The sequence below is a fragment of the Exophiala spinifera genome (assembly GCF_000836115.1).
Source record: "Exophiala spinifera strain CBS 89968 unplaced genomic scaffold supercont1.8, whole genome shotgun sequence".
In the NCBI taxonomy this organism is placed as follows: Eukaryota; Fungi; Ascomycota; class Eurotiomycetes; order Chaetothyriales; family Herpotrichiellaceae; genus Exophiala; species Exophiala spinifera.
In genome coordinates, this window is record NW_015622520.1 from 474,377 (window position 1) to 498,370 (window position 23,994).

General features: G+C 53.1%; 8 protein-coding genes across 8 annotated transcripts; 5 read left to right on the top strand and 3 right to left on the bottom strand.

Moving 5' to 3' along the window:
- Window positions 1-443: 443 nt before the first annotated feature.
- PV08_10188 (uncharacterized protein) lies at window positions 444-2,296 on the top strand (the record flags this gene model as incomplete). Its single annotated transcript, XM_016384503.1, has 2 exons — window positions 444-1,993; window positions 2,050-2,296. The coding sequence occupies 2 exons, from the start codon at window positions 444-446 to the stop codon at window positions 2,294-2,296; spliced, it is 1,797 nt and encodes a 598-aa protein (XP_016231105.1).
- A 1,503-nt stretch (window positions 2,297-3,799) lies between these two features.
- Window positions 3,800-7,144, top strand: PV08_10189 (uncharacterized protein; the record flags this gene model as incomplete). Its single annotated transcript, XM_016384504.1, has 5 exons — window positions 3,800-4,676; window positions 4,725-4,867; window positions 4,918-5,356; window positions 5,417-6,768; window positions 6,848-7,144. The coding sequence occupies 5 exons, from the start codon at window positions 3,800-3,802 to the stop codon at window positions 7,142-7,144; spliced, it is 3,108 nt and encodes a 1,035-aa protein (XP_016231106.1).
- A 1,283-nt stretch (window positions 7,145-8,427) lies between these two features.
- On the bottom strand, window positions 8,428-10,793 carry PV08_10190 (uncharacterized protein; the record flags this gene model as incomplete). Its single annotated transcript, XM_016384505.1, has 2 exons — window positions 8,428-10,238; window positions 10,280-10,793. The coding sequence occupies 2 exons, from the start codon at window positions 10,791-10,793 to the stop codon at window positions 8,428-8,430; spliced, it is 2,325 nt and encodes a 774-aa protein (XP_016231107.1).
- A 1,024-nt stretch (window positions 10,794-11,817) lies between these two features.
- On the bottom strand, window positions 11,818-13,320 carry PV08_10191 (fumarylacetoacetase; the record flags this gene model as incomplete). The annotated part of the gene is made up of 5 exons (XM_016384506.1): window positions 11,818-12,039; window positions 12,118-12,260; window positions 12,330-12,837; window positions 12,897-13,085; window positions 13,138-13,320. 5 exons carry the CDS (start codon window positions 13,318-13,320, stop codon window positions 11,818-11,820), a joined length of 1,245 nt encoding a protein of 414 aa, XP_016231108.1.
- Window positions 13,321-13,800: 480 nt separating this feature from the next.
- PV08_10192 (uncharacterized protein) lies at window positions 13,801-15,890 on the top strand (the record flags this gene model as incomplete). Its single annotated transcript, XM_016384507.1, has 5 exons — window positions 13,801-13,848; window positions 13,901-14,253; window positions 14,309-14,499; window positions 14,555-15,378; window positions 15,432-15,890. The coding sequence occupies 5 exons, from the start codon at window positions 13,801-13,803 to the stop codon at window positions 15,888-15,890; spliced, it is 1,875 nt and encodes a 624-aa protein (XP_016231109.1).
- Window positions 15,891-16,446: 556 nt separating this feature from the next.
- Window positions 16,447-17,883, top strand: PV08_10193 (uncharacterized protein; the record flags this gene model as incomplete). Its single annotated transcript, XM_016384508.1, has 1 exon — window positions 16,447-17,883. One exon carries the CDS (start codon window positions 16,447-16,449, stop codon window positions 17,881-17,883), a length of 1,437 nt encoding a protein of 478 aa, XP_016231110.1.
- A 2,143-nt stretch (window positions 17,884-20,026) lies between these two features.
- Window positions 20,027-20,947, top strand: PV08_10194 (uncharacterized protein; the record flags this gene model as incomplete). Its single annotated transcript, XM_016384509.1, has 3 exons — window positions 20,027-20,072; window positions 20,133-20,639; window positions 20,691-20,947. The coding sequence occupies 3 exons, from the start codon at window positions 20,027-20,029 to the stop codon at window positions 20,945-20,947; spliced, it is 810 nt and encodes a 269-aa protein (XP_016231111.1).
- A 1,199-nt stretch (window positions 20,948-22,146) lies between these two features.
- PV08_10195 (uncharacterized protein) lies at window positions 22,147-23,664 on the bottom strand (the record flags this gene model as incomplete). Its single annotated transcript, XM_016384510.1, has 1 exon — window positions 22,147-23,664. The coding sequence occupies one exon, from the start codon at window positions 23,662-23,664 to the stop codon at window positions 22,147-22,149; it is 1,518 nt and encodes a 505-aa protein (XP_016231112.1).
- Window positions 23,665-23,994: the final 330 nt, after the last annotated feature.

The window sequence follows — 23,994 nt, forward strand, 5'->3', positions numbered from 1 at the left end:
CTTGTTTTTCCCTTTTTCCTCATCTTCTCTTCACTGTTCCCATCTTTCTACCAGCCTCTTTGCTCTGCCGGCCTGTTGACTGCTGGCCTCTTCAATTTCGACGTTCCTTACTCCGCTTCACTAATTTTCCACGGTCGCGACGTCAACGTTAGGCGCCAGCCCATAATTTTCAGTACTTTGTGCCTTGAGGTCGTGAAGAGTCTCTCCGCATTCACCTCGTTCTCATCTCTTGTATACCGCCGCGTCATCAACCTCATTTCTTCACCACATCCCCCGCCGCCACCATCAACACTGTCTTCACGCTTTGTCGCGACACTTTTCCACCAGATTTTTCTCAACCCCGTCAATCGTTTAGTCTTCTAACTTTTGTCCAATATTGGATGGTCTTTGCGGGTTTCGATCATTAAACTTGTCAGCTCAAACCAACCAATCCCAGCGCCAAAATGGCGACGACTTTGGAATCTAGAAGTTCGTCCAACGAGCTGTCCAGTCCGCCTAGCGACGCTGAAAGCACTCCGGGCCCTCTGAATTATCTCACAGCTCATCGCGATGCGCTCCCACCCAGCAATTTAGGTATGCGCGACACTGCTCCCGCATCAGCCACACCTGCAGGCCAAGCCACAAAGCCGGCGCCACAGCCCTCTGCTTCAGCTGAAGCCAAAACAAAGCGACCGCGCAAAAAGAAAGATCCCAATGCCCCAGAGCCGGAGAAGAAAGAAAAGGCCCCTAGAAAGTCTCGGGCTACTGGAACCATTCGCAAGAAACCAAAGCTTGAGCCAACAACTGTCCGTGACACCATCGACATTGCTCCTGCATACAATGCGAACCTTCAGTCGTCCACCCTGAATCAGCCATTTTCCTACTCACCTCCAGCAGCGACAGCTCCTCCACCTCCCCAGTCCAGTGCATACAATGTGCGCCCTCCGGGCTCTGACTCGACCATGTATTCTCAATCTCCTATGCAGAGATATCACCACCATGCGCCGCCCGCTCCTTCAGCGGCTCCCGCACCACGGTCTATGTATGATCCTATCCGGTCTATGACTATTTCACGACTTGTCGACCCCGTTCCATCAGCCCCAATGCCCCAGCAAAGTCAGACGACTCCCCCTCGACCAACGTACAACCCAAGCACATCCCCCGCCATATCAAGCATTATCGATCATCCTGCTGCACCAGGAAAGCCCGCATCGCCAGTACTGCAAACCGCTCCACCCATCGCAACCTCAACATACGATCAGACTAATGGCAAGTCTGCCCCTTCTCCCCACGTCAATGGAGATTCAACCGTCACCAAAGCCGAGGTAATGGAACTGGACCCCGTGGCGAAGAAGTCTGCTCCTGCTAAGAAGACCCCGTCCGAGGCACCAACACGCCCCACTTCGCCCAAACCAACAAGAGCCAAAGAGCAGCCGCCACCGCCACCGCCAGGCTCTGGTCTACTTTCTGCTAGTCTTTTTGGCGGAGACTCGGGCGCTGATGCTTCCCAGAAAGATGCCAAAGGTCCGAACATTGTTATCCATATCGACCTCAAGGATCCGAAGAATCAAGTTATCAACTTTGCTCGACTGGCCGAAGAGAAGTACGGCTTTGCCGCTCTCTATCCTCGCCAAGCTGCCCAGCGGGAGCGCCTGGCCAAGGTTGCGGCGGCTGGCGCGGCCCTGGAGCGATCCGCATCGGGCAGCAAGTTTGGAGGCACTTCTGCTGGAGAAAGCGGGGATGAGGACGTCAGCGTTGACATTGATCGTGACTCCGACAACGATGGCGATGTAGCCATGTCAGGGGTCAATGGCCAGGACGTGATGAACGGCGGCGCCGATGCTCCTGAGCAGAAGAAGAAACGGAAGAAGAAGGTGGAGGAGTATGACCAGGATGATCCGTTTGTTGATGACAGTGAACTACTCTGGGAGGCGCAAGCCGCAGCTAGCAAGGATGGTTTCTTTGTCTACTGTGGCCCGCTCGTTCCAGAGGGTGAGAAGCCTGCTGTCGAGAGGTATATGACCCGGTCCATCATTCCCCTAATGTGCATACTGACTTTGTCTCCCACAGAGCCGATGGAACTGTCAAACGAGGTCGAGGTCGGGGTAGAGGTGGTGGTCCTGGCTCGCGAGGAGGAAGAGCGGGAGCTGCTTCAGACAGACCTGGTGGACGAGGCGGTGGACCAGGATCTCGAGGCGGTGGAATTACACGCAAACCGCGCATCACCAAAGCTGAACGTGCTCAGATGGAGTCGGAAAAGGCTCAGCGAGAGAAGATTGCGCCGCTCGTGGCGAAACCTGCAGCGTATCCTGGCTGAGCGTACGGTCACAGCGATTTGTTCCAGGACCTATATCGTTGGCGGCGCATGCCACCACGGATTTTATGTGTGCCTGTCTACGGCAGACAATGGCAGAATTAGTAAGGCGTCATGGCAAGGTCTGTGTTGGCTGGAATAATGGTTTTTATTGCCCGGGCGTCATGAGCGCTTGATTACTGGAATGTAACGGGTCTCGGATTGAGAAACCAATACCCCAAGGTGTCTTATATGTATGATTATGCAGACGGCTTTCCAGCCAAGTGTCATCCATCCTTTTGGACCCTGAATCCCGAATTTCCATGCCAAATGTGGCTCTTCAACGGAGTTTCCCACTACTCGAACTGCCATATTCCACCACATCACGTCACTCCGCATGCCTTACGCAGTTGCGATGAGGAACAGCACAAGACAGGCACTTTGGCGGCTGGGCCTCGACTCGACAGGGGTATGGAAACGGCCGATGAGGAGCAAAGACATGGAACTCAGACCGAGGTGGGAAAAAACACACCTTACCATAGCTAGAGTGCTCGCGGTGCGCAGGCGGCTGTGACAGACATAAGCACGGTACGAGGACCAGCGTCATCCTACTCGTTTCGTTACAACTTCCAAGTCGTTATAGAAAGCGGCCTCTAACGAGATGCGCCGTCATGCTGATCTCGTGGATTTCGAGGTCGGCAAGCATGGAAAAGTCGACGGGTGGAAAGCTGCAGTGGCTAAAACACCACACTAGGCGCGTATCCGGGGGGAGATTAGGCTCCCCTTTGGACTCTCCAACTGCCTAGGTACTTAGTTAGGGCTCGCCTGTGTCCGCTAATCCACGCCTAAATGCGCGAGTGACGCACTTCTATGCGCCATACAGGCGGCCTGGCGAGCCTAGTTTAGAGGTAGTTCGTACATACCTAGTTAGCCCGAGCCTGGTGAGCCGGCCTCCCCCGTGGCCTGCGGGTCAGAGAACTCTGCCGTCTCCTCCGTACAGAGCGCCCCAAATCCCACTCTGGCGGTTCCTTTGGGCACATTGCGAATTCCCACGTCGACAAGTCATCAAAGCCATCAAGAAGTGTCTGTGCGGCCCTCCCTACCTCGCCGTCGTGCCGTCTCTGCATCTCTCAAATCCCCGGACCGCATCTCGCATTCTCTTTTGTACCATCCTATCTTAACGACTTCCCTCTCCGGTCCATCCTCGCGGACGAGAATTGTCTTCGAATTCGATCTATCCAAGACGCTTCATCACGAACCCGACGCCGACATCGACTGCGCACCTCACTCACCTGGCCAGTTTCTCCTCTCCGTCGATTCCTGCTGCTGGTGCTGCCGGCTGCAAGCATGCAGTTCCTACGGCCGTGCCTATCGCTCTCATACCGTGTCGCACGGCCAGTCTAAACACAGCTCGATCACTCCGACAAATATTGACGACTCCCGTCGCGGATACCCTTCTTGTATATTTTTGCACACGTCCCCCTGCCGAATGGTTCGCGGCGAAGATAAGGAGGAAATAGAACGAAGATGGATGGCATGCAGGGCTATTATGGCCAGGGCTACCCGGGCATAGACCCTCAACAATCCCTGGACGGGTACGCGCAGGATGATGGTTTGAACACTATCTCACCCGGTACCATGGATACAACGGGACTTGGCCAGGCACAAACGCTCCACCAGATCATCAGCCAGAATAATGAGGAGCTGATGCGCAGGCGCAGCAACTTCCAATCCCATTTTCGCCCTGGTTCGCAGGATCGAAACCGCAGGGCTTCGATGCTCGAATTTGGCACTAACATGAATGCCACCGACCTGGCAAGCTTTCAATTCGACCCCAACCCGAACGAGTCAGACATGTCAATGACGAACCCAATGGCAAACTTGGTTCCCATGAATAAATCCCATGAACCGCGAAGAGCTCGGTCCAAAGAAGACTTGTCCCTCAACACCCGCTTCTCCCAGATGAACACCAGTTTCGACCCTCTTTCTGCCGTGGACGCCTTCAATCCACCCGTGATGTCTAGCACGTCGGCTGGAGTCGAATCTGGTTCGGCGTTCATGAACATGATGGACTTCGACCCTATGGTGGCGCTGGGAGATGCTGGGCCAATACAGGAGCCCATCTTTACCGATTCTCCTCTTGACCAGAACTTCGCAATGTCTTTCCAACCTAATGGTCAGGATCCTGGTTCGCATTTGAACAATCCAATGGCCGCAATGGCACAAAGTATGTCTGCGCTACCCCAGACATTTTCCAACAGCGCCCGACAAATGGGAGGTCATGGGTCTCTTTCTGCCATGCAGGTGGGACCAGCTTCGACTATGCCCTCGCCCATGCACGTACCGAATAGCGTTTCCAGGAGCACATCTGTGGACGCACAGCCCTCATTCCCTAGTAGTGGCAGTACGTTCTCCCTTGAGCCTCTATTACTTGTGCTGACAAAGCGGCCAGATATGACCCCAAGTTCAAGAGCTATGAATCCCCCAAGCCTACCACATATGCCACAGGTCTCCGGCCCCTCTGTCCCCCAACCGAGCCTGTCCAAATATCCTAATGTTTATTCATCAAGTGGGTTTGATATGCTTGGTGTTTTGGTAAGATCAGTCCGGTGACAGTCTAAGTGGCCCGGTTGACATGATGTTAGATGCGTGTCGCTACAAGACCACACCCTGAAATTAACATCGGTCCTGTTGATTTGTCTTGCGCTTTTGTCGTCTGTGACCTTGAGAAATATGACCTTCCCATCGTTTACTGCTCCGAGATGTTTGAGCGGCTCACGGGCTACACAAAGCACGAAATTCTAGGGAGAAATTGTCGGTTCCTTCAGGCACCAGACGGAAAGGTCCAATCGGGCGTCAAAAGGAAATATGTCGACGATAATTCTGTTCTATATCTCAAGAATCAGATTTCGAAGCGGGCTGAAGCACAGCTCAGCTTGATCAATTACCGGAAGGGTGGACAACCCTTTATGAACCTGCTAACCATGATACCCATACAATTCGACTCCGAGGACTACAAATTCTACGTCGGCTTTCAAGTTGACCTGGTCGAGCAGCCAGGCTCAGTTTCCAAAAGAAACCCTGGTAAGTGGTTTGCATGACCTGTCCTACTTCGTTATTGCATTTACTAACTTGTTGGAAAAGATGGGAGCTATGAAATCAATTATAACCGAAGTTCTCTCCCTGCTTATACACTTCCTGCTCCACCCGACGCAAGCCAAGTATTGCCCGAGATGAGCCAAACAGTTCCCAAAGACGAAGTTTCAAAAGTCCTTGCTACGTTTGGTCGTGGTGAATCCGAGCTATCTAGGCGGATATGGGACAAAGTACTACTGGAGAATACAGACGATGTTGTTCATGTTTTGTCATTGAAAGGGCTGTTTCTCTATTTGTCACCCGCCAGTCGAAAAGTTCTCGAGTACGACCCCAATGAATTGGTGGGTACAGCTCTGTCGGCTGTCTGCCATCCCAGCGATATTGTTCCAGTCACTCGAGAGTTGAAGGACTCTTCCAGTGGAAACACTGTCAACATTGTCTATCGAATCCGACGAAAGTACAGCGGCTACACTTGGTTCGAGGCACACGGGTCATTACATTCGGAACAAGGCAAAAGCAAGAAGTGCATCATTCTTGTTGGGCGTGAGAGACCAGTCTATGCACTCGACAAGAATGAACTATCGTCTGAAGGTGCCACAGGTGAAAGTGAGCTGTGGTCGAAAATCTCTACGTCTGGGTTGTTCTTACATGTCTCCTCGACATCCCGGGTAATGCTCGATCGTCTACCAGAAGATCTCGTGGGAACAAGCATGCAGTCTTTGATGAGACCAGACTCCAAGAAGGAGTTTGCTCGGGTCTTAGAGATCGCACGGGCCGGAGGCAATGTGACATTTCGACACGATCTCCAGAACCGCCGCGGCCAAGTTCTACATGCACAGACGACCCTTTACCCGGGTGATGCAAAACGGGGCTATAAGCCGACATTCCTTCTCGCGCAGACAAGATTACTAAAAATGACACGGGCTGCCTTGCTGAACCAGAAATCGAGTGCACCATCACCAAGAACTGATCGAGCATCGGTGGGATCCGCGACACCACTCACGGTTACGTCTAGTAGGTCGGGCACTATACCGGGCGAGTCATCATCTATCTCTTCGGTGGCTGAGGGGGCAGTGACCCAAGCAGGCAGCCACGGACTTCCACTTGGAAACCAAGATGAGTCCCTAGCTTCGGAGGATAACATCTTCGATGAGCTGAAGACTACACGAAGCTCTAGTTGGCAGTATGAACTTCGGCAAATGGAACGGAAGAATCGTGTGCTTGCTGAAGAGTTGCAGGCTCTATTGAGTCGTAAGAAGAAGCGCAAGAGGAGAAAGGGCCTTGGACAGTTGGAAAAGGACTGTGCCAACTGTCACACAAGAGTAACGCCAGAATGGAGAAGGGGTCCCAGTGGCCAGCGTGATTTGTGTAATAGCTGTGGTCTTCGATGGGCCAAACAGGTGAGTTGCTGGGATTTTTCCCACGATTTGACCTATCTGTGGAAATTGTGATCAGGACTAACAAATTTTCTCCATGTAGCAAGGACGAGTCTCTCCGCGAAAGAGTTCGGGTCACAGTGACAGAGCCTCTTCGACTTCCCCAGCTCAAGGACCAACACTTAAAGGTACACCTGCTGGTCAGATTACCGGTAAGACAGGAGGCTCATCTCCCCTCGCAACAGGCATGCAAGTCGCTGGAGTTGTCAATGGAACAATTGTGAATGGACAAGCAGTGAAAGTCATGAAAGAGGAGGATAATACAGTTTGGCGAGGAGCGATGCCTCCAAAAATCGAAGAGGCAGAAGAGCCACCCGGGCCTAACGTACTTCCAACTTGACACTTCAACATGAATTCAGCCACAAGTATCTGTCGAACTGACATCGAGATATACCTTTCGTGGGGTCGATGTTTCAGCAATCATTCTCAGCGATGGCCTGCCCGCTAATTGAAAAAGACTGCAACCACGACCTGCAAGACACTGCATTCCATCGATGCAGTTGAAAATGACTGGCGCTCACCCGCAACGACAGACGCACAAGTAGACGACAACTCAACCGTGTTGATCATCAATGGAGGCACCTATGTTTTGCGTATGGCCAAGACCATTTAAACGTTCTGAATGATTTTGGCGGTCACACCACCATGGTGCCGGATCTTGTTCGACAAGGGGTGTTGAATGCATCACCACTATACCCATCAACGACGTTCAGCAAGTACATTCATGACGACGCGCAATTATGACGACTCTACTACGCACGAATAACTGGGAGTTGATGATCTTTCCTTTCCATCTACTAATACCTATTTCATTGGTCACCTTTGTTCACGTTTGACGACTCTCTCAGGGAACACACGACAATTCTAACGTGAAATGGTGTGGACATTTGATCTGTCATGTTGGGCTCGTTGACTCGCTGTAGAACAGCATCTGGTACAGAAACTCCGAGCAGCGAAGGTGCAATGCGAAATCCTGGGGACTTTAGCTTTTGGCGACAACTTTTCGGCATTTTGATATGAAATGGAAGAAGATCCGGGTGGCTGAGAAGCAGCAGGCCGAAAGTCGTGAAGGTCTCGGGAACATTGTATGTTGCTTGTTGCCGGTGCGCGTGTCCGAGATCTACAACGTCCAGCATCGCTGTGTTTGTTTGTTTTTCAGCGGCCACGAACGAGAAAGATGTTGATGAATGCCCAACCAAATTTTTTTGTCTTTATTTTCGGTTTCGACGAGAATGTCTATAGAAGAGAGTGATGTGCACTTTATGGGGCTCACGCCAACCAACGAGCCAGCCAGCCAGCCATATATACACATATATATCTGCTCTGCTGAGGGGGGTCAAGGAGATGGAGGTGAGATGGGTGTGTAAGTATGCATGTATGTATGGTATGTACACGTATAATGAAACGGCTCCTTTACAAAGAGGCATTTAATAGTTCCTACAAGAAATGTATGCTTGCCTGCGTGTGCGTCAAGTCGAATATCCTAGAGAATTACCGTCCGTCAATGAGAAGACATCCAGAATAACTTTGACGGGTGTGGATTTATCACTTGTATACCTCAGGTAGGTAAGTGCGTGCGCTGTGGGTAAAAGTGCAGGACTATGTCATGTACCAAAGGTACTACTATACACGCATATGGTCATGGTCATGGTCACGGTCACGGTCATATTCAAGTTCATCCACCTCACGCCCGCCGCCACCACCGCCACCACCACCACCACGACTCGATTCCAACATCCAAAATGAATCGTGACGGCGTAATTGAATTTGTTCGGCCGCCGCTTGCGCGACCATCACACTTACGCGATCCGAATCATGTGTCCTTCGCGCGTCTCTCGCTCTACTCGGTCGCGTCTCTGTACCGTTGAGTGTCGTCGAGACGGACGGTCGAGAAGGAATCGTGTTTGAGAATGAGAATGAAGATGAGGGCGTCGTATCATTCTGTCCTGGGGGCCGACGTCGACCGGGGACGTTTTCTTCAGTGTTGGGACTGTCTGGCCTTCCATTGCCGTTAGTGTCCGTGTGATGGTCACGGCCACGGACACTGGCATCGGCGGCGGCACCGGCACCGGGACTAGCACCGGCATACCTGAATAGCAGAGGCAGAGTCGACTCCTTCCACACGGCCATGTGGGCGGTGCGGGTCGCGAGAACGGTAAGAATCAGAGCCGTCACCCCCAACGCGAACAACGACAGGGGATACGCCATCCAGGGCCAACGCACGACGACGATGGCCTGGGTCCGCAGCGCGGTACCTCGTGCCGTCGAGGTCTGGAGTTGCTGGAACCGTCCGGTCAGGGCGACACCGACGTCGGTGGCGATGTCGGCGAAGTTTCCGTTGGCGTCGATGGCTTGTTGGCCGGCCGAGGACCACGGACCGCTTGTCTGGGTGAAGACGGTGGCGTTGAATGTCGAATCCGCTTCTCCTAGCGAAGGGTCGGGGTCGGCGTACCAGTATCCGCTGAAGACGTAGGTCGTGTTCCCTTCCAGCGCGATGCGGAGGGCTTGGATGAGGAGGAACGCGTGGCCCTGCACGTCGCCCTGGCCCGAGTCGTAGACCGAGAAGGTCGTCCCGTTGACCGTGTCGGTCCAGCCTGATTTGGTCGAGCCGTCGGGCTGCTGGCGACCGATGATCACGGACCCGTACGACGTCGCCTGGACCGTCGAGTGTGTGGCGCCGGACTGCACTTTCGTGAGCGTCGTGCGTACGCACGGGGTGAAGGAGCACGCCGTCGCGCGGGACACCACGAGACGGGACGAGTCGGGCGAGAGCGTGGTGTCGAGGTAGCCCATTGCCAACAGCGGCGACACGGGGAGAGACGTATAGGATCGGTTGTCCCAGGAGTATGTCCACAGAGAGTCGGGCGTGGCGTCGATGTTGAGAGGCCACACCGTCCGCCGGGGGTATGCCACCGACCATTGCACCGCGGAGCCCAGGGCGAGTTCGAGATCCACGCTCACGTTGATACTGTTTCCGTGGGGGAACGAGTACGTCGGTGTCCACGTCGACGTGGTCTCGGAGCCGTCGCCTTGGCTATAGTCTTCCAAGCGCGATGTCAGATTGATGTCGTAAACGTCGCCCGAGACTTTGACTTGGCCAGTCATGTCTTCGCATGCTGTGCAGAGCGCGAGCGTGTCGTATAGAGGCCACGTGCAGTTCCCGGTTGGACAGACTGGGTCGGGAACGGCGCCAGATGCACCGCCAAAAGCGCCAATGAGAGCGTTCAGGGACAGGCTGGAGCCACCTGGATTCCCAAGGACCGACTCATTGTACGAAGTGGGTGTGCGGATCGTGGCAGGTTCCGTGTCTGTTGGGACATTGACCACATCGATGTCGACGAGTTGCTGGATGAATGGTTCAAAGCCTAGAGCCAGGAGGGTGACGAGTGCGGCGAGTAAAGCGCGAAGACTAGACAGCGAGTGGTTCACGTTAGCTGGGTTGGGTCGTGTCGATAGTCCGGGGATGTATTCTCACCTTGCCTTCCACGACAAAAGGAGTTCCAAGGACCCGTATGGCCGCGACTGGCTTCCTCGAAAGCGTCCACAACGTTCAAAGGACGAGGCTTGCCAATAAACCATAACCATTTTTCTTGACGGATGGAAGCGGCTAAAAGGACCATCAAGCTTGCTTTTGCGAGAGAGGCAAGAAATGAAATGATGGCGTTGATTGAGATTGTTTCTGGTAAGTCTGGAACGGCGTGGTTGTTGTACGCTATTAGGATGCCAGCAATACTCGCAAGGACACACAGGCACAGCGATGCTGCTCCCAATTCCCAAAACCAATTGTCGAAAGTCATTCGATCCCACCATGACGGGCTTCTGGGGACGTGCCTGAATCGGTTTGAATGTTCGATATCTGTTGTGTCTTTCTTCGAACGATCGATTGATGAAGGGTGATCCATCTCGAACGTACCAGGTCGATAACGGTACGTTTGATCTGTAGAGGCATCGTTCTGCCATGGCAGAACCTCGTATATACCAGACCTCATTGCTGCGTCACATTAGTTGTACAGGCAGCAGCGAGACTTTGGAAGCCAAAGGTCTCGAATGTCGTTCTGGGGATCAGCAGCATGACGAAGCAGTGGCTGGCTGACGAAGCTTGGATGCATGAGTATGGGATGGGGGTCAAACAGAGTATCTTGGGGCTATATCATGAAAAGATAGAGCTCGCTTGTCAACACGGCCAAGCAAGACAGCCACTCACGCATCGTCATCAACTTACATCGAGGACTGAGCCTTAGACAATCAAGGTATAGCCATGCGCCGCAAGTCTAGAGCTGGAGATTAGCGAAGGTGCCCGTTGACATGTATGTTTAGAGGAAGGCCCTAAAAAAAGAGCGAGGCTGTGTCTTGGCCAGGTCAATCAGGGCGTGCTGCTGGAAAGCCTTAAGGCATGAAATGTCGGTTGAATCTCGAGGCTCATTGGACCGTGAAGCGCTAGATGGAAATTCAGCCCCAAGCGTAACCGCTCTTGAAAAGTTGATCGTTTGTGTAACAGTATTTAAACGGGTGCGACTTTTGTCGTTTGAAGGCCACAGGGGATTTGTAAGTAGACGTGGTGCGCCAGCACGAAACATACACGACACGAGGAATGAGGTTGCAGGGCATTTTGAAGAAAGGCGAGCAAGATCGAGACATCTGTCTCGTGAAGAAGTCATTCTTGAATCAGCCACAAAGCATTTTATAGGAAGTTGTGTCAAGTTAGGAATCGGCATGGACAGTGGCGGAATGTGGGAATACGAGCTACTTGGAGGCCGCTTCAACTACGAGACGAGTCCCTACAGACTCATCGGTGCCTACTAGCCTACAATAAGTACCTATTCAAGCGAGGTTAGGGATGGGGGGGCCCTTGACTTAGGACTTGTTGTAGGCGCAGATTTCGGCTATTGACTTATTATTAGTTATTTGCATCAACATGATCCATACTGTTATGAGATCCAGATAGACAGGCCTAGGACACCGCCTGGAAGGTACCCCCTACTAGCCAAAGGCCCTAAGGCCCGTGTACGGTGCTCAATCCACTATGGCAGGCAGGATTTTGCCTCGACATTCACCAAATCCAAGGATCACTTTTCCAGAAGCTTTATCCTTGCACCATCCCTGCAAAATGATTTCATCGCCGTCCTTGAGGAACGTGTCTACCAAGTCCGATGGCATCGACTTGAGTCGTGCGTTAGGCAAGTTTCGCTCAAAGAGACATCCAAGTCCAATCCTTTCGCCATCGGCGTTCGTACGCTATAGGGCGTTCAATATGTCAGCGGTATGAAACTCACACAGTCACTCGTCAGAGAAGAAGAGAATCCGAACACCTACGGGACTTGAGATGGTGCCCGTGCCAAACACATCTCCTGGGGAAAGACCCTCGCCCGCAGCAGACAAATGCGCTATTTGTTGGTATGGTGTCCAATGCAACTCGTTGAGGTTACTTTCGCACAAAGTATACGACGTGCCATCCCCTGATGATTGACTGTTAGCTTCAAATTCACTTTGTCTTGACATTGTCCACGAGCAGAACAGGAACTTACGAAGCAGAGTAAGATTCAAGTCGATGTCGAACGTCGCCTTGTCGTCCTCTTGCCAAGTGAGATGTGGCGGCGGTGCAGGTTCTTGCTTGGTCTTCCTCTCGCATCTCACCGGCTCGAGGGCCTCGATTGGGACAATCCAAGAGCTCACAGTGGTACAGCTACCCTTGGAATGGAACGGGCCCAGAGGCGGCATTTCGAAACCCTGAATCTGCCGCGCTGACCAGTCATTCAGCAGCGTCAGGCCAAAAATGTGGTCGTGGGCATTGGCGATCTTCACTCGTTGGCCCTTAGGGACGGGCCTAGACAGCCACACACCCATCTCTAGTTCATAGTCCATGTGCGATTCTGGCTTGAAAGAGATCTGGTCCGAGCCTCGTGAGTCAGGGTACATCCCACAAGGGCGGTGGAACGGAGTCCCTGACACCGCAAGACTCGAAGTGCGGCCATTGTACACCGACGGCATTTTGAACCAGTTCGGCTGAATGGTCAAGTTGAAGACGTCGGAGCACTGTTGAAGTTTAGCTTCAGGGTACATTCCCCTGGGCATGAGCAGAAGAGGCCTCATACATTCTTGGTGTGCTCAAGTGAGCAGTAGAAATCCGAGAAATTGTGTATGTGCATAGGCAGATGATTCTGGACGCTGGCCAACGGTACCATGGCTTTCTGGACGCTGCCATCCGCGATCCCAGATTTGAGCAGACCTCGAAAGGCAGTCCGGACGCCTGCTGGTAGGACTGCAAAGGCGTTCCAGTTGCCCTAGGAACGGTAAGATCGAAGAGACTCTAGCAACGGCACCAGAACGACTTACGTGGGCAAAGACATTATCCTTCAGCTCGGCGATGGAGGAGAAGAAGCCTTCGTGGTATAGCAGATCAATGTCTATTGCAGAATCCTCGAACGCAACTGCACATCGCTTTTTGGGCTTGTCCTTAGTAGAGATGACTCCATATGGGAGGTTGTCAATGGTATATGGGCTGACAGAATTCGCCATGGCTCCGACTGTAGAGACTGTAACGCCGCTGTCGACTGCACTGACGGGGCGGAGAGCTGAAGTTCTCCTCTGGCAGCCGAGATTGACCTTGATCGAGCACGAGACAAACACAGGACAGTGCTGCCGAAACAAAGGCGAGGCAAAGTCAGTCGGAGTCCGGACATCGGAGCTAACACATCCTCCGCAATTGTGCAACCGTCAGGCATTGGGCTAGTCGCTTGAGGGAAACTATTTCCCGACGGTCTTCGACAGAATGCCGAAGCCATGGCCGTGTTGAGAGAGTGTTAAGAGCAAGGCTGACGGTGACTGACTGGCCTAGTGGTCTGACTGACGCTGTTCCCCGCGCACAATGTTCCCACCAGCTGTGATGTTTAAAGTGCGCGGCAGTCGGGATATGAACGGTCAGGCTTTCCTCATTTCCCGAATCAGTGTGCACTCGTGAATACCTTTCTGTGCATTCGGAAACGGGGAGAGGGATCAATGGCTGGACGACCTAGAAGATCCTGCGATAGCTGTAACGCGCAAAAGGTACCGGTGGTCCTTTGAGACGTGAGAGTACTGACTGACTGTGTCTGCACAGCTGAGATGTGGTGGTGAAAAGCCGAGTTGTGCCCGCTGTACACGCTTGTCCCGGCCGTGTGTGTACAAACCGGTCGCGGCAGCACTTCAGGCTCGGCGGCGAGCCTCAAGCCATGCCTCGGCACACAAACCGGTACCAGCAAGCGAATACACTGGCTCGCCCTTGCGCCTGAACCCCCCGGAGAAAAGATACTTTGGCGTGCCATCCGCGCTTCTCCCGACATTAGTTGATCTCTACTTCACCTACATCTACAATGCACGGCTTCTTTTCCACAGGCCTTCTCTTGAAGCGGCTCTCGAAGCTCAGAGTGTGAGGTCTGACATAGTGCTATGCTTCTGCGCCCTGGCCGCAAAGTACGCCCCTGCCTTCTGGGAGCCAATTCGTTCCAGCTGACAAAGGGTGAACCAGATTCTTCAGAGACCCAAAGGGTTCTGCTGTTCTAGTTGAAAATGGATTCTGCCGGGAGTGGGCGGAAGAGGCCGGTAGAGTGGCCTTGCAGGAAGTCGAGTCCCCATGCTCGGAGAACATCGTCGTTTTCCTGAATCTGAGCCTGTTCTGGTACAGCATGGATGACTACCGAAGGGCGGCTGTCCAGTCAGGTAAGACGGGACGTGTGCCACTTGCGTCGTTGACAAACGTTGAATGATATGACAGGAATCGCCTCATCCACAGCATGGACAATTGGGTTGCCCTTCGCCCGGCAAGAAGTGGCAGAGCCTCTGCAGGCCGAAATTCGTCGAAGGCGTTTCTGGGCTTGCTATCTCCTCAACGCCTTCCTCCAAGACAGCCTCTTTCCCAAAGTGCCAACAGAGGCCATGCTCCGCGCCTCTCTTCCTTGTCGCCAAGAGGACTTCGACAGAGGGAGGCCGCAAGGAGGTGTCACTCTGAAATCAGGCGAAAGCAGCCAGAGCATCTATGCAGAACTGATTCGAGCGATGGCTGTATGGTCCGCTGTCGTCGCCCTCACAAGGCAACCCGAGTCAAATCTGGCAACAAGGCTGAGCGACATCCAGGCTCTTGATGGTCGCATCCACGATACATATTCCAGGCTTGCTTCGTGTTTTCACCTAGATCCCGCCAACATATCCTTAGTGCCGCCCGATGACCTGGCGAATCTCCTCTTGTTGCATATCATATATCACCAGTGTTGGTGTTCTCTCCACTCATCCATTGTTCCCCTGTTCTCGTGGAGCGCTTTCGACGACTCATGTGCGTACGCACAACAATTGTCAGGTCAGACGGCACTCGAACACGCCAATGCTGTGTCATTCCTCTTAGAGGCCACGTTGGCATCCGACTGGGACGCAGCACGATTGCCTAGTTTTATCGGATATGCTGCATACGCAGCATGCGCCATACAGACACCATTCTTATGGTGCTCCAAGCCTGATGTAAAGCAGCGTGCCGTCCGTAGCATTCTAGCAAACCTTCAGACCATGCAGGTCATGGGTAGACAGTGGAGATTCACCAAGATTCTGGTAAGACTTTCAGCCGCTTTTGATGGCACTAGTATTGACATCGGGACTTGCAGGGACGATTTGCATGCGGTCTTTACAAGCTCCATGCAAGCCGGGTGGTTCCACTGACAGATGAGCCCAAGAACATGTCTCCAGCAGCGTTGAGAGGATTCAAAATGGCCAACCCACGAGCGCGGCTTTCGATCTTGACACATAACACGATTATTGTCAGCGAGGAGGGTTGCTTTGCCAGAGGAGCAGAGGATATTGGCGATCTTGGTTTGGACGATCCAGGAACCAGAGAGTCGAACCTTGAGGAGGACAGCATTGCGGCCTTTATCACGCAGATCTCTCGTGAGTGCAGGGAAATGAACGGCCAGTTGCCTGTGATGTTGGACCCGTTCTTGCCGTCGGAAAACCTGGACTACTATGACTTCGGTGGAGGTTTCGATGTTGCCAATGAAGTGACAAACGTCAACTCCATGGGACACATCGAGGATTGGATCTCGGAACTTCTACAGCAAGAGGGATGATAGGGGCCCTCGGAGAATGATGTGAGATAGTTCATGTAAGGCCGACCAGCGCCGTCAAAAGTTTCGGGACATCGTTCGTGCCGGGGCTGAAAGTTCGCTCTAAAACGTTCTTGGGTTTTCGACGGCGTTATGTTGACTGCTCACCATCCCTTCACACGGTGGCAGTTGGATTGTCATTGGCTACGACTGCCGAGGCGATCACGCTGATAAAACCGGGGTTTGAACATCTTGCGAGGCTTTCCATGAACCGTACAAATTCTCAACCGAGGAGACATCGTTGCCCGACCAGCAAGCGTCAGCATATTCCCCACACCACTCCGTGCTCTCTCGATGGAGACTCGCCTCTCCATCTCTGGGGTGAATACGGAGAGGTGTGGGGAGACGTCATGCCAACATGTCCATATGCCGAATACTCATCACTTTGGCCGAACTCATTCGGATAATCCCAAACAGTGTATAAAGCTGACTCGACCAGACCCGTCGCGGAAAGGAAGAAGATGTTGAAACACATCCGAAGTCGTTTCCTGTCGAGTTCGAGTTTGCTCCAAGGTCCAATATGGCGTCATCTTTACTCCTCAGGAATGCTACAGTGATAAGTGTCGATGAGAAGATTGGCGTTAAGGAGAACTGTGACGTTCTAATCGAAGATGGTGTCATTAAGGAGGTCGGACCAAACTTGAGCTCTGGGACCTCGGGAGAATTGATTGACTGCTCTCATTGTTTGGTGTCGCCAGGGTTTGTCGATACTCACCACCACATGTGGCAGCAATTGATTCGTGGGGTGACGACTGACTGGTCGTTGGCGAACTATCTTGAGCACATTCGGCTGGTGTATGGTAGTATCTTCACTCCAGAGGATGTATACACCTCGAACCATTTTGCGGCGTTGGACCTGATCAATAGCGGCGTCACGACAGTCATCGACCATTGTCACATCCTGAACTCGTCGGCACATAGCGATGCAGCGGTCAAAGCTTTGAAGGATGCTGGTATTCGCGGGACCTGGTGCTATGGATTCTATGAGAACCCCAGTCAAGCAGACCTTCCTGGATCAAACCACACTGTATCAACCCCAGCAGGCTTTGATAAGGCTGCTCGCAGAGCTGACGCTAGGAGGGTCCGGCAACAACATTTCCCGGATAATGATCCCAATGAGCATCTGTTGACGTTTGGAGGAGCACCAGCGGAGGCGGAGGGCATGAGTCCGGAAGCTCTGCAGGAGGAAATCGACTTCTTTCGGAGTATCGGGGCCCGGGTCACCACGATGCATGTTTCATTGGGCAACTACGACTTCGACCATCAAATAGTCCAGCGGCTTGGAGACGACAAATATCTTGACAAAGACCTCTTGTTCAGTCATGGGTCCTCCTTCACCGACTCGGAGATCAGTCTTATCGAACAGTCTGGGGCGGGCATCTCATCGACGCCCGAAACTGAGCTTCAGATGGGCATGGGCCACCCCGTGGCATTCAAGGCTGCGGCAGCTGGGTGCCACGTCGGCCTCGGGATCGACATCACGAGCAATCAGAACAACGACATGCTTGCAGTCATGCGTCTTCTGCTTCAGGCGGAGCGGGGGCGGCGGCACCTTGAAGTACTGGGTCAGGCACCTCCTCCATATGACATTCAGCCCAAGTCCGAAGAGGCGCTGTACATGGCAACCATGGGAGGAGCCAAGTCGATTGGCCTCGATCATCTCATAGGCAGCATCACACCCGGCAAGAGAGCAGATCTCATCATCACTCGATGTGACGACATGAACGTGGTGCCCGTAACCCACCCGGTAGGAGCTCTCATGTTCAACGCTCACGTTGGCAACATTGACACTGTCTTGATCGACGGCAAAGTAATGAAGAAGGATGGCCAGGTTCTGAATGTTGACTGGCCGAAACTGCGGGACGAGGTACGGCAAAGGAGCGCCAGGATGTTGGAAACCCACTCAAAAGCGCCGCTTCCGTCGAAGAACATGTGGACGAAGGTGACGGAATTGTGATGTCTGCGCCTTGGACTGGGTCCAGCAGACCTTGTTTGATACAGGCTTGTTCACGCGGGAAGATTTAAGACTGGACTCCCCCCAGTAGGCATTGTCATGCTTGCATTTCGTAACGCAGTCCGTTCCGTAAACTGTAAAGGTTCGATCTCGGTGATTGTCGATGCTTAGCGTGTATGCGAGGGACGGTGGTGAGGGTGATGTAGTTGTACACACACTGGGCCTTCCTATCCACTGACGGGAGGCTAGGTGAAATGCAAGGCCACGGACGGAGCCCACCATTGTTACGGTCTACGTTCAATTCAGTTAATGGGAAAGATAGCTAGCCGCGTTAACTAGTACGTACTTGTACAATAGGTACTTTAGGTGGGATGCAAGATGCACTTCGAAGGCTCACTTTTCTCAGCGTGCCCCGCCCCTAAGGCTCGCCTGAATCTTCCGTCCCAGTATCCAATATCCGTACCCGTAATTAGGGTGTAAAAGGCCCGGAAGTCTCGTGCTGGTGGTGCCCAGTGGACAGCTGATGGGTACATGAACATACAATACGAGGCAACAGTTCAGTTAGGTAAGTGATCTTTAACCTAACTGTACAGTACTGGGCTATTCAGAAGCAGTATCTATAAGAGATGCTGTAATGTGTACTTACCGACATATCAAAGCGTCGTCTTCAAGTACGAGTCCTGGTACTGTGTACGCCATATTCGCCTAGCAAGTATCGGACGTGGTCATCGCCACCTCTTCAAGTCGAGGCACTTGCAGGAGGAGGTCACATTCAGTACCGTCGATCAACTGATTTGATGCCCAACCACTGACTGGCTGCCCTGTTTACTGGCTGTCGCAGGATTTATCACCAAGTGTGTTGACCAAGGTAGGTGACTAGGGTAGTATTTGGCTAGTATGAGGACCCAGACACAAGGGCTCGGGCTCCCCCCTTTCCCCGAAAGTTACGGGGCCTCATGGCGGTTTTGGGGGCTCCTCAGGCGAGGCCAAGACCCCTAGGCACCTACCAACGCACTTGCTATAGGCGCACCGGGTTTCCGCAAATCCCAAACACCCCTTGATACTTTCGCTTACCTGAAGCTAACAGCCTCGCTTCCTCTGAGAGTGTTGGATTGCTTTTGCTCCATGCGCGGGTCTTTGTATGGAGGATCCGAGGATGCACTTGAGGCTGACTGGCTGTGTCTATCATTTCCTCGAACGGGCATAATTCATCAAAGCCGTTCGCACATGATACTGGGACTCGTACACTAAAAGTTAGCAGGTACCGAGGACGACCACCTTTGCCCTCGCCCTGGTCCATCTAATGTCATTGTATCATTGCGACGCTGTAGTTGATCATCCCTTTCGTCCTGCTGTTTTCCCTCTCTCATTCCCTCGCCTAGTGCCTCACAAGTCGATCTCTTTGCGCTTCTCTGCCGTCATTTTGCTGCCCGAGATAGTGGGACACGCCATCGTGGGACTGTCGCTGTTCATCCCTGTCAACCACCCAGCCTTTCGGAATCTCGACTCAATCGTCTGCATATTTTCACATCCTCCCTCCCACTCCTTTCTACCACTATCACACGGCCGACCCGGTTCAGTCCTACTTCATTCTCGCGCTCTCCCTTACTCTTGCATCGTCTCCTGCTCCTGCCTCGGCTCCAGAGGTCCAGTTCTCGTCGAATATCCCAGTCGAGCCTGCCCAATAACCCATCTCCTCTCGCCCCCGGTACCTTTGCGCAACCAAGGCTGGGTTCATCTCCCACGAAAGGTTGCATGCTAAATCCCTTCCTCGCCGCGACCTTCCTCGCAACATCCCACATGCTTCTTACCTTTTCCGAGTGAGGGAAAATATAACTTCATCAAGAATCCTCCCCGTGTCCGTCCCGGCCCAGCTGGCGCATCCCGAGTCCGTGCACGATCAACGAACGACCACTCTCCTGGCCCAAATCGCAATCCCGAAATATAAGAAGGACCACAGTGCTGTCAAAATCGAGTGCTTGGACACTGTGCGGGCCTTGCGCATTTCGCCCTGAATTATCCCGTCCAGCGAAATCAGAAAACCGAACAAGAGCCACGGGCTCTGTTCGCGCCTCTCGATCGCAACTGCCAGGCCACTTCTTCTTTGAGCATCTCAATTGAAGACGGCGGTGGAAACTTGATTACCATGGCAGACAAAATCTCCATCACCATATGCGGAGATGGAGGTTGTGGTACGTCCTGCTCGTCTGATCAGTAGCCAAGGGACTTTTGTTAACATGTCTGGTGCGCAGGTAAATCGTCGATAACGCTGCGCCTGGTAAGGTCACAATGGACCTCTGAGTACGATCCCACCATTGAAGACTCCTACTCGGTGACTCGAACGGTCGATGGCTTGAATTATTACCTCTCTCTGACAGATACCGCGGGACAAGAAGAATACCGAAGTCTCTGGGCTGCCTCGAACCTGCAGTCTGATGCTTTTCTGTTGGTCTACGACATTACCAATGCCGCTTCTCTGGAAGGACTGTCATGGTTCCTCGACATGATCGATATTGAGGCAGAGAACAGACTGGAAGAAAATAGTCGTCTCTTGAGGGAAAAGGGCCCCAAAGTCCGAGGTCGACGAGAAGACGGTTGGAAGTTTCCTCCCATCAAGATCATGGCTGGAAACAAGTGTGACTTGAAAGATGCACGCGTCGTCAGTAGTAAGGTTGGATGGGAATATGCTAAGAGCAAAGGCTGCGGTTTTATGGAAACAAGCGCTCGGGAGATGGTTAATATTGAAGAGACATTTGCCTGTAAGTGAATCCCCAGTTTCAGCGCGCAACGGTACTAACTTGCACCCCAAGTGATCGTGCGCAGAGTCGTCGAAGCTAGAAGGCAAGATGGCGCTGGCCCCCAGAACTATCCCCAATACACTCCCTTTGGCTCCAAGGGTCACACCCTTAATGTCAGTGGTGCTGGCACCTCTTCCTATCATATGCCTGCTTCGGTGCAGCAGAACCAGCAATCACTTAACGTCAATCCTGCGATGAACGAAAAGTCTGGCTTCGAAGACGACAACATTCACACGCCTTGGTGGAGACGAATCTTCTGCTGTGGCTGAGAAGAACTTCTTCACAGGCCACACTTGTACACTACGGGTGGTTGTCTCTATATATTAAGACGTCGACATTGATCCCGGAGAGGTTGTATGAACTACGTTTCGCCCAAAGAGGAGGATTTCGAGTCACAAGAGACTTGTATCAGAATCGTCACGGGACCCAATAGGTGCTCAGCGTGCAGGGCACCTCAACTTTGTTCATCACATGTCCTCCACCTCCAACGTGGCTGCACCCTCATACAGAAGCTATCTCTAGTGTCTGTTGAAGAATCCATTGGGTTGCTGTCAGTGGACCCAAGCCTACCACCGAAGGCTCGAAGAAGGCAGAGTATAATCTAGCTGTCGACCATCTTGAACAAGCAGCGACCTCTCAATTCTTGGCTAGCCTCCAAGATCTAGGTCGATACCATCACCAAAGAACGAGACTCCGCAAAGTCACCACGTCCATTATGTCGCAAGATATTTCCAAATCATTTGCACTCTTCCTATCCGGACATATGTTTTCTGGTTTGCCTAAACGAGGTATAAGGGTCACAAAGGCGAGAACTGAGCCGCGAGGCTAAAAGAATAAAAAGCGAAGCGCGAGCTGTATATCCTACATTTTATCTTTGGCTAGATCTATGTCAGCGATGGCCCTGGTTGTTGTTGATGAGATGATGTCAAGGTCCATAAGCGTTTGTTTTCTTCTCTGGAGCAAGCCCTTCCACGGCAGCAGCACAAGGAGCAGATGGGGATTCCTTTCGCGATGAAAGGCCACCAGGTTGGTTCGACCTATTGGACCCTGGGTGCATTCATCGTACTTTTGCAAACTGTTTCAGATGTAGCGTCATCGTTCTAGACATGTATGTCTGCTTGCTTATGTAGTCTATTGATATTAATCTGCAAGTTTTGAGGTTCAGACCAAAATATGAAATGTTCCTTTGCGAAGTGTTCTATTCATTGGTGTGATTTACGGCATGGCATTTGTATTTTGCGCCCAACGGGTCAATTGATGGCTCCCCGTGACAGGGATCTCTGTTTGTCTGTAGCTACATAGATAGTCCGGAGCAGTCTGGAATGAATCGGCTGTACTGACTTTTATGAGGACCGGTGACTGAGATTTGACCAATACGGATTGTGGGACTGTTTGATATATATTGAGCCATGCTCAGTACAAGACTTTGGGATTGTGTGCCTCGGGTACCTACAGGCAGTGAGGGTGGTTAGAGCGACAGACTGCCCAGCCCAACACATACGGCCGACACAGCGATGGCCACGTGCATCAGGAGGAAGTGTCCTCCAGATTGAGGTTTGAACGAGTAAACACCTGTCGCTGCGTTGGGCACCGCGGTACTGTTGCCGGTGCCGGTGCCGGTGCCGGTGCCATTCCCGCCACTGCTCCCGTCGGTGCTGCCGCTGCCGCCCTGCGTCACGTCTCCCTTCAACTTGGCGAAAATCATCACGTTGTTGCCGATGTCGAAGACGGAAACCACGTTTTTCATAAACGGCACACCGAGGATGCTTATGCTTATCTCCCCGATGGCAACGCTGTCTGCACTCGCGATGCTCGACACGCATAGTCCGTCGGCCCCTTCGCCGGTCTGGTAAATCAAATCTCGTCCGTCGTGGAAAAAGGTGTCGTTGCCTATGGTCACGCCGATCTGCGGCGCCACGGCCGCGCAGTCTACGACGTACAGTTGGCTCGTCGGATCGTAGACGGCCGGCGGGGAGAAGAGGGAGCTGATCTGCGACACCGCCGGGCCTGGAAGGAAGGTGAAGTCGTTCCCCGAGTCGACGAACGCTTGGAACGACGTGTTCGTCGTCGTGGTGTTTGCATCCGCGAGAGACGCATTGGTCGTCCCAGCCAGCAGGGAGGACACGCCGGAGGGGCTCGAAGTGTTGCGAACGACGACATCCGACACGCTGAGCGTCCAGTATGACCTCACCCTTTGGCCGGAGGTGGCGTTGAGCGGTATGACGGAAGTGATTTCCACGGGGACCGTGGTGAAGGCTGCGTCGTGCTGCACGGGCGGTAGCCTGCCCAGGGACAGGTACCCGCCGAAACCCGTCGAGTCGTTCTGCGGCGTCCGCGCCAGGGCGATGGAGAAGATCGGAGACTCGAGAAGGCCCTGGTCGCGCATCGTAAAGACTATGGGGTCGTACGGCAGGCGGTTCGCGTAGAAGGTGTCGTTGGGCGTGTTGGATATGGGTCCCGGATGCGCCGACGTGAGGGCCGGGTACGCCAGGCCCAGAAGGCCGACGTTGAGACCGTCGCCCATGGGCGTCGATGTGTCTGCGACCCCGACCGTGACGTTGTGGGCCGTCAAGTCGCCGAGAGTGATCGTTTCGGTGGCCATGAGACCCGAGGCGATGCCCGCGCCGTAGACAACGCCGAAGGATTCGTTCGAGATGGCTTGGTATGTCTGGCTCGCCCCCGGGTCGTAGAGGGTCGGGCCGTACAGGCACGATGACCGTGGGATGATGGCGTTGGTGGTTTTGTTGATGCAGGTGAAGGATTGGCGCATAACGTATGTGTCGCTGCTGCCCGTGTCGACGAGCACCGGGACAATTTGACTGCCGATGGTGATGTGGACGTCGAAGACGGTGTTGAAGAGGGTGCTCGTGAGCGTTGATGCATCTTTGCCAGGTGCATTGTTGCTGTTGGATGCCCGGCGGTGGAGGGCGAGGTGTGTCGCCGAGACGGTGCTGGAGAACAGCAGGAGGACGGGGAATGACAACATGGTGGATGAACAGGAGAAAGTGAATTGAACTCTTCTTCTGGCGAAGCATGTAGCTACAGAGAACGGTGACTTATGTACCAAAGGTACTCGTCCTCACTCACTCACTCACGGACTCACTCACCCACCTACCTCGACGCTTAGCTTGACACCTGCAGGGATGATCCAATGCTGGTCTTGCAGAAGGTTATTTTTGGCCTCGTAAATTGCCCATGGTGCAAGAACGTAGCCTGTCATTGCTACTAAGGGGCGAGAAGCAGGATCATGGATGGATGTTTGATCACAGCCTAGCGAGCAGCAGAACATACAAGAAGAAGAAGTCAAACACCGGGA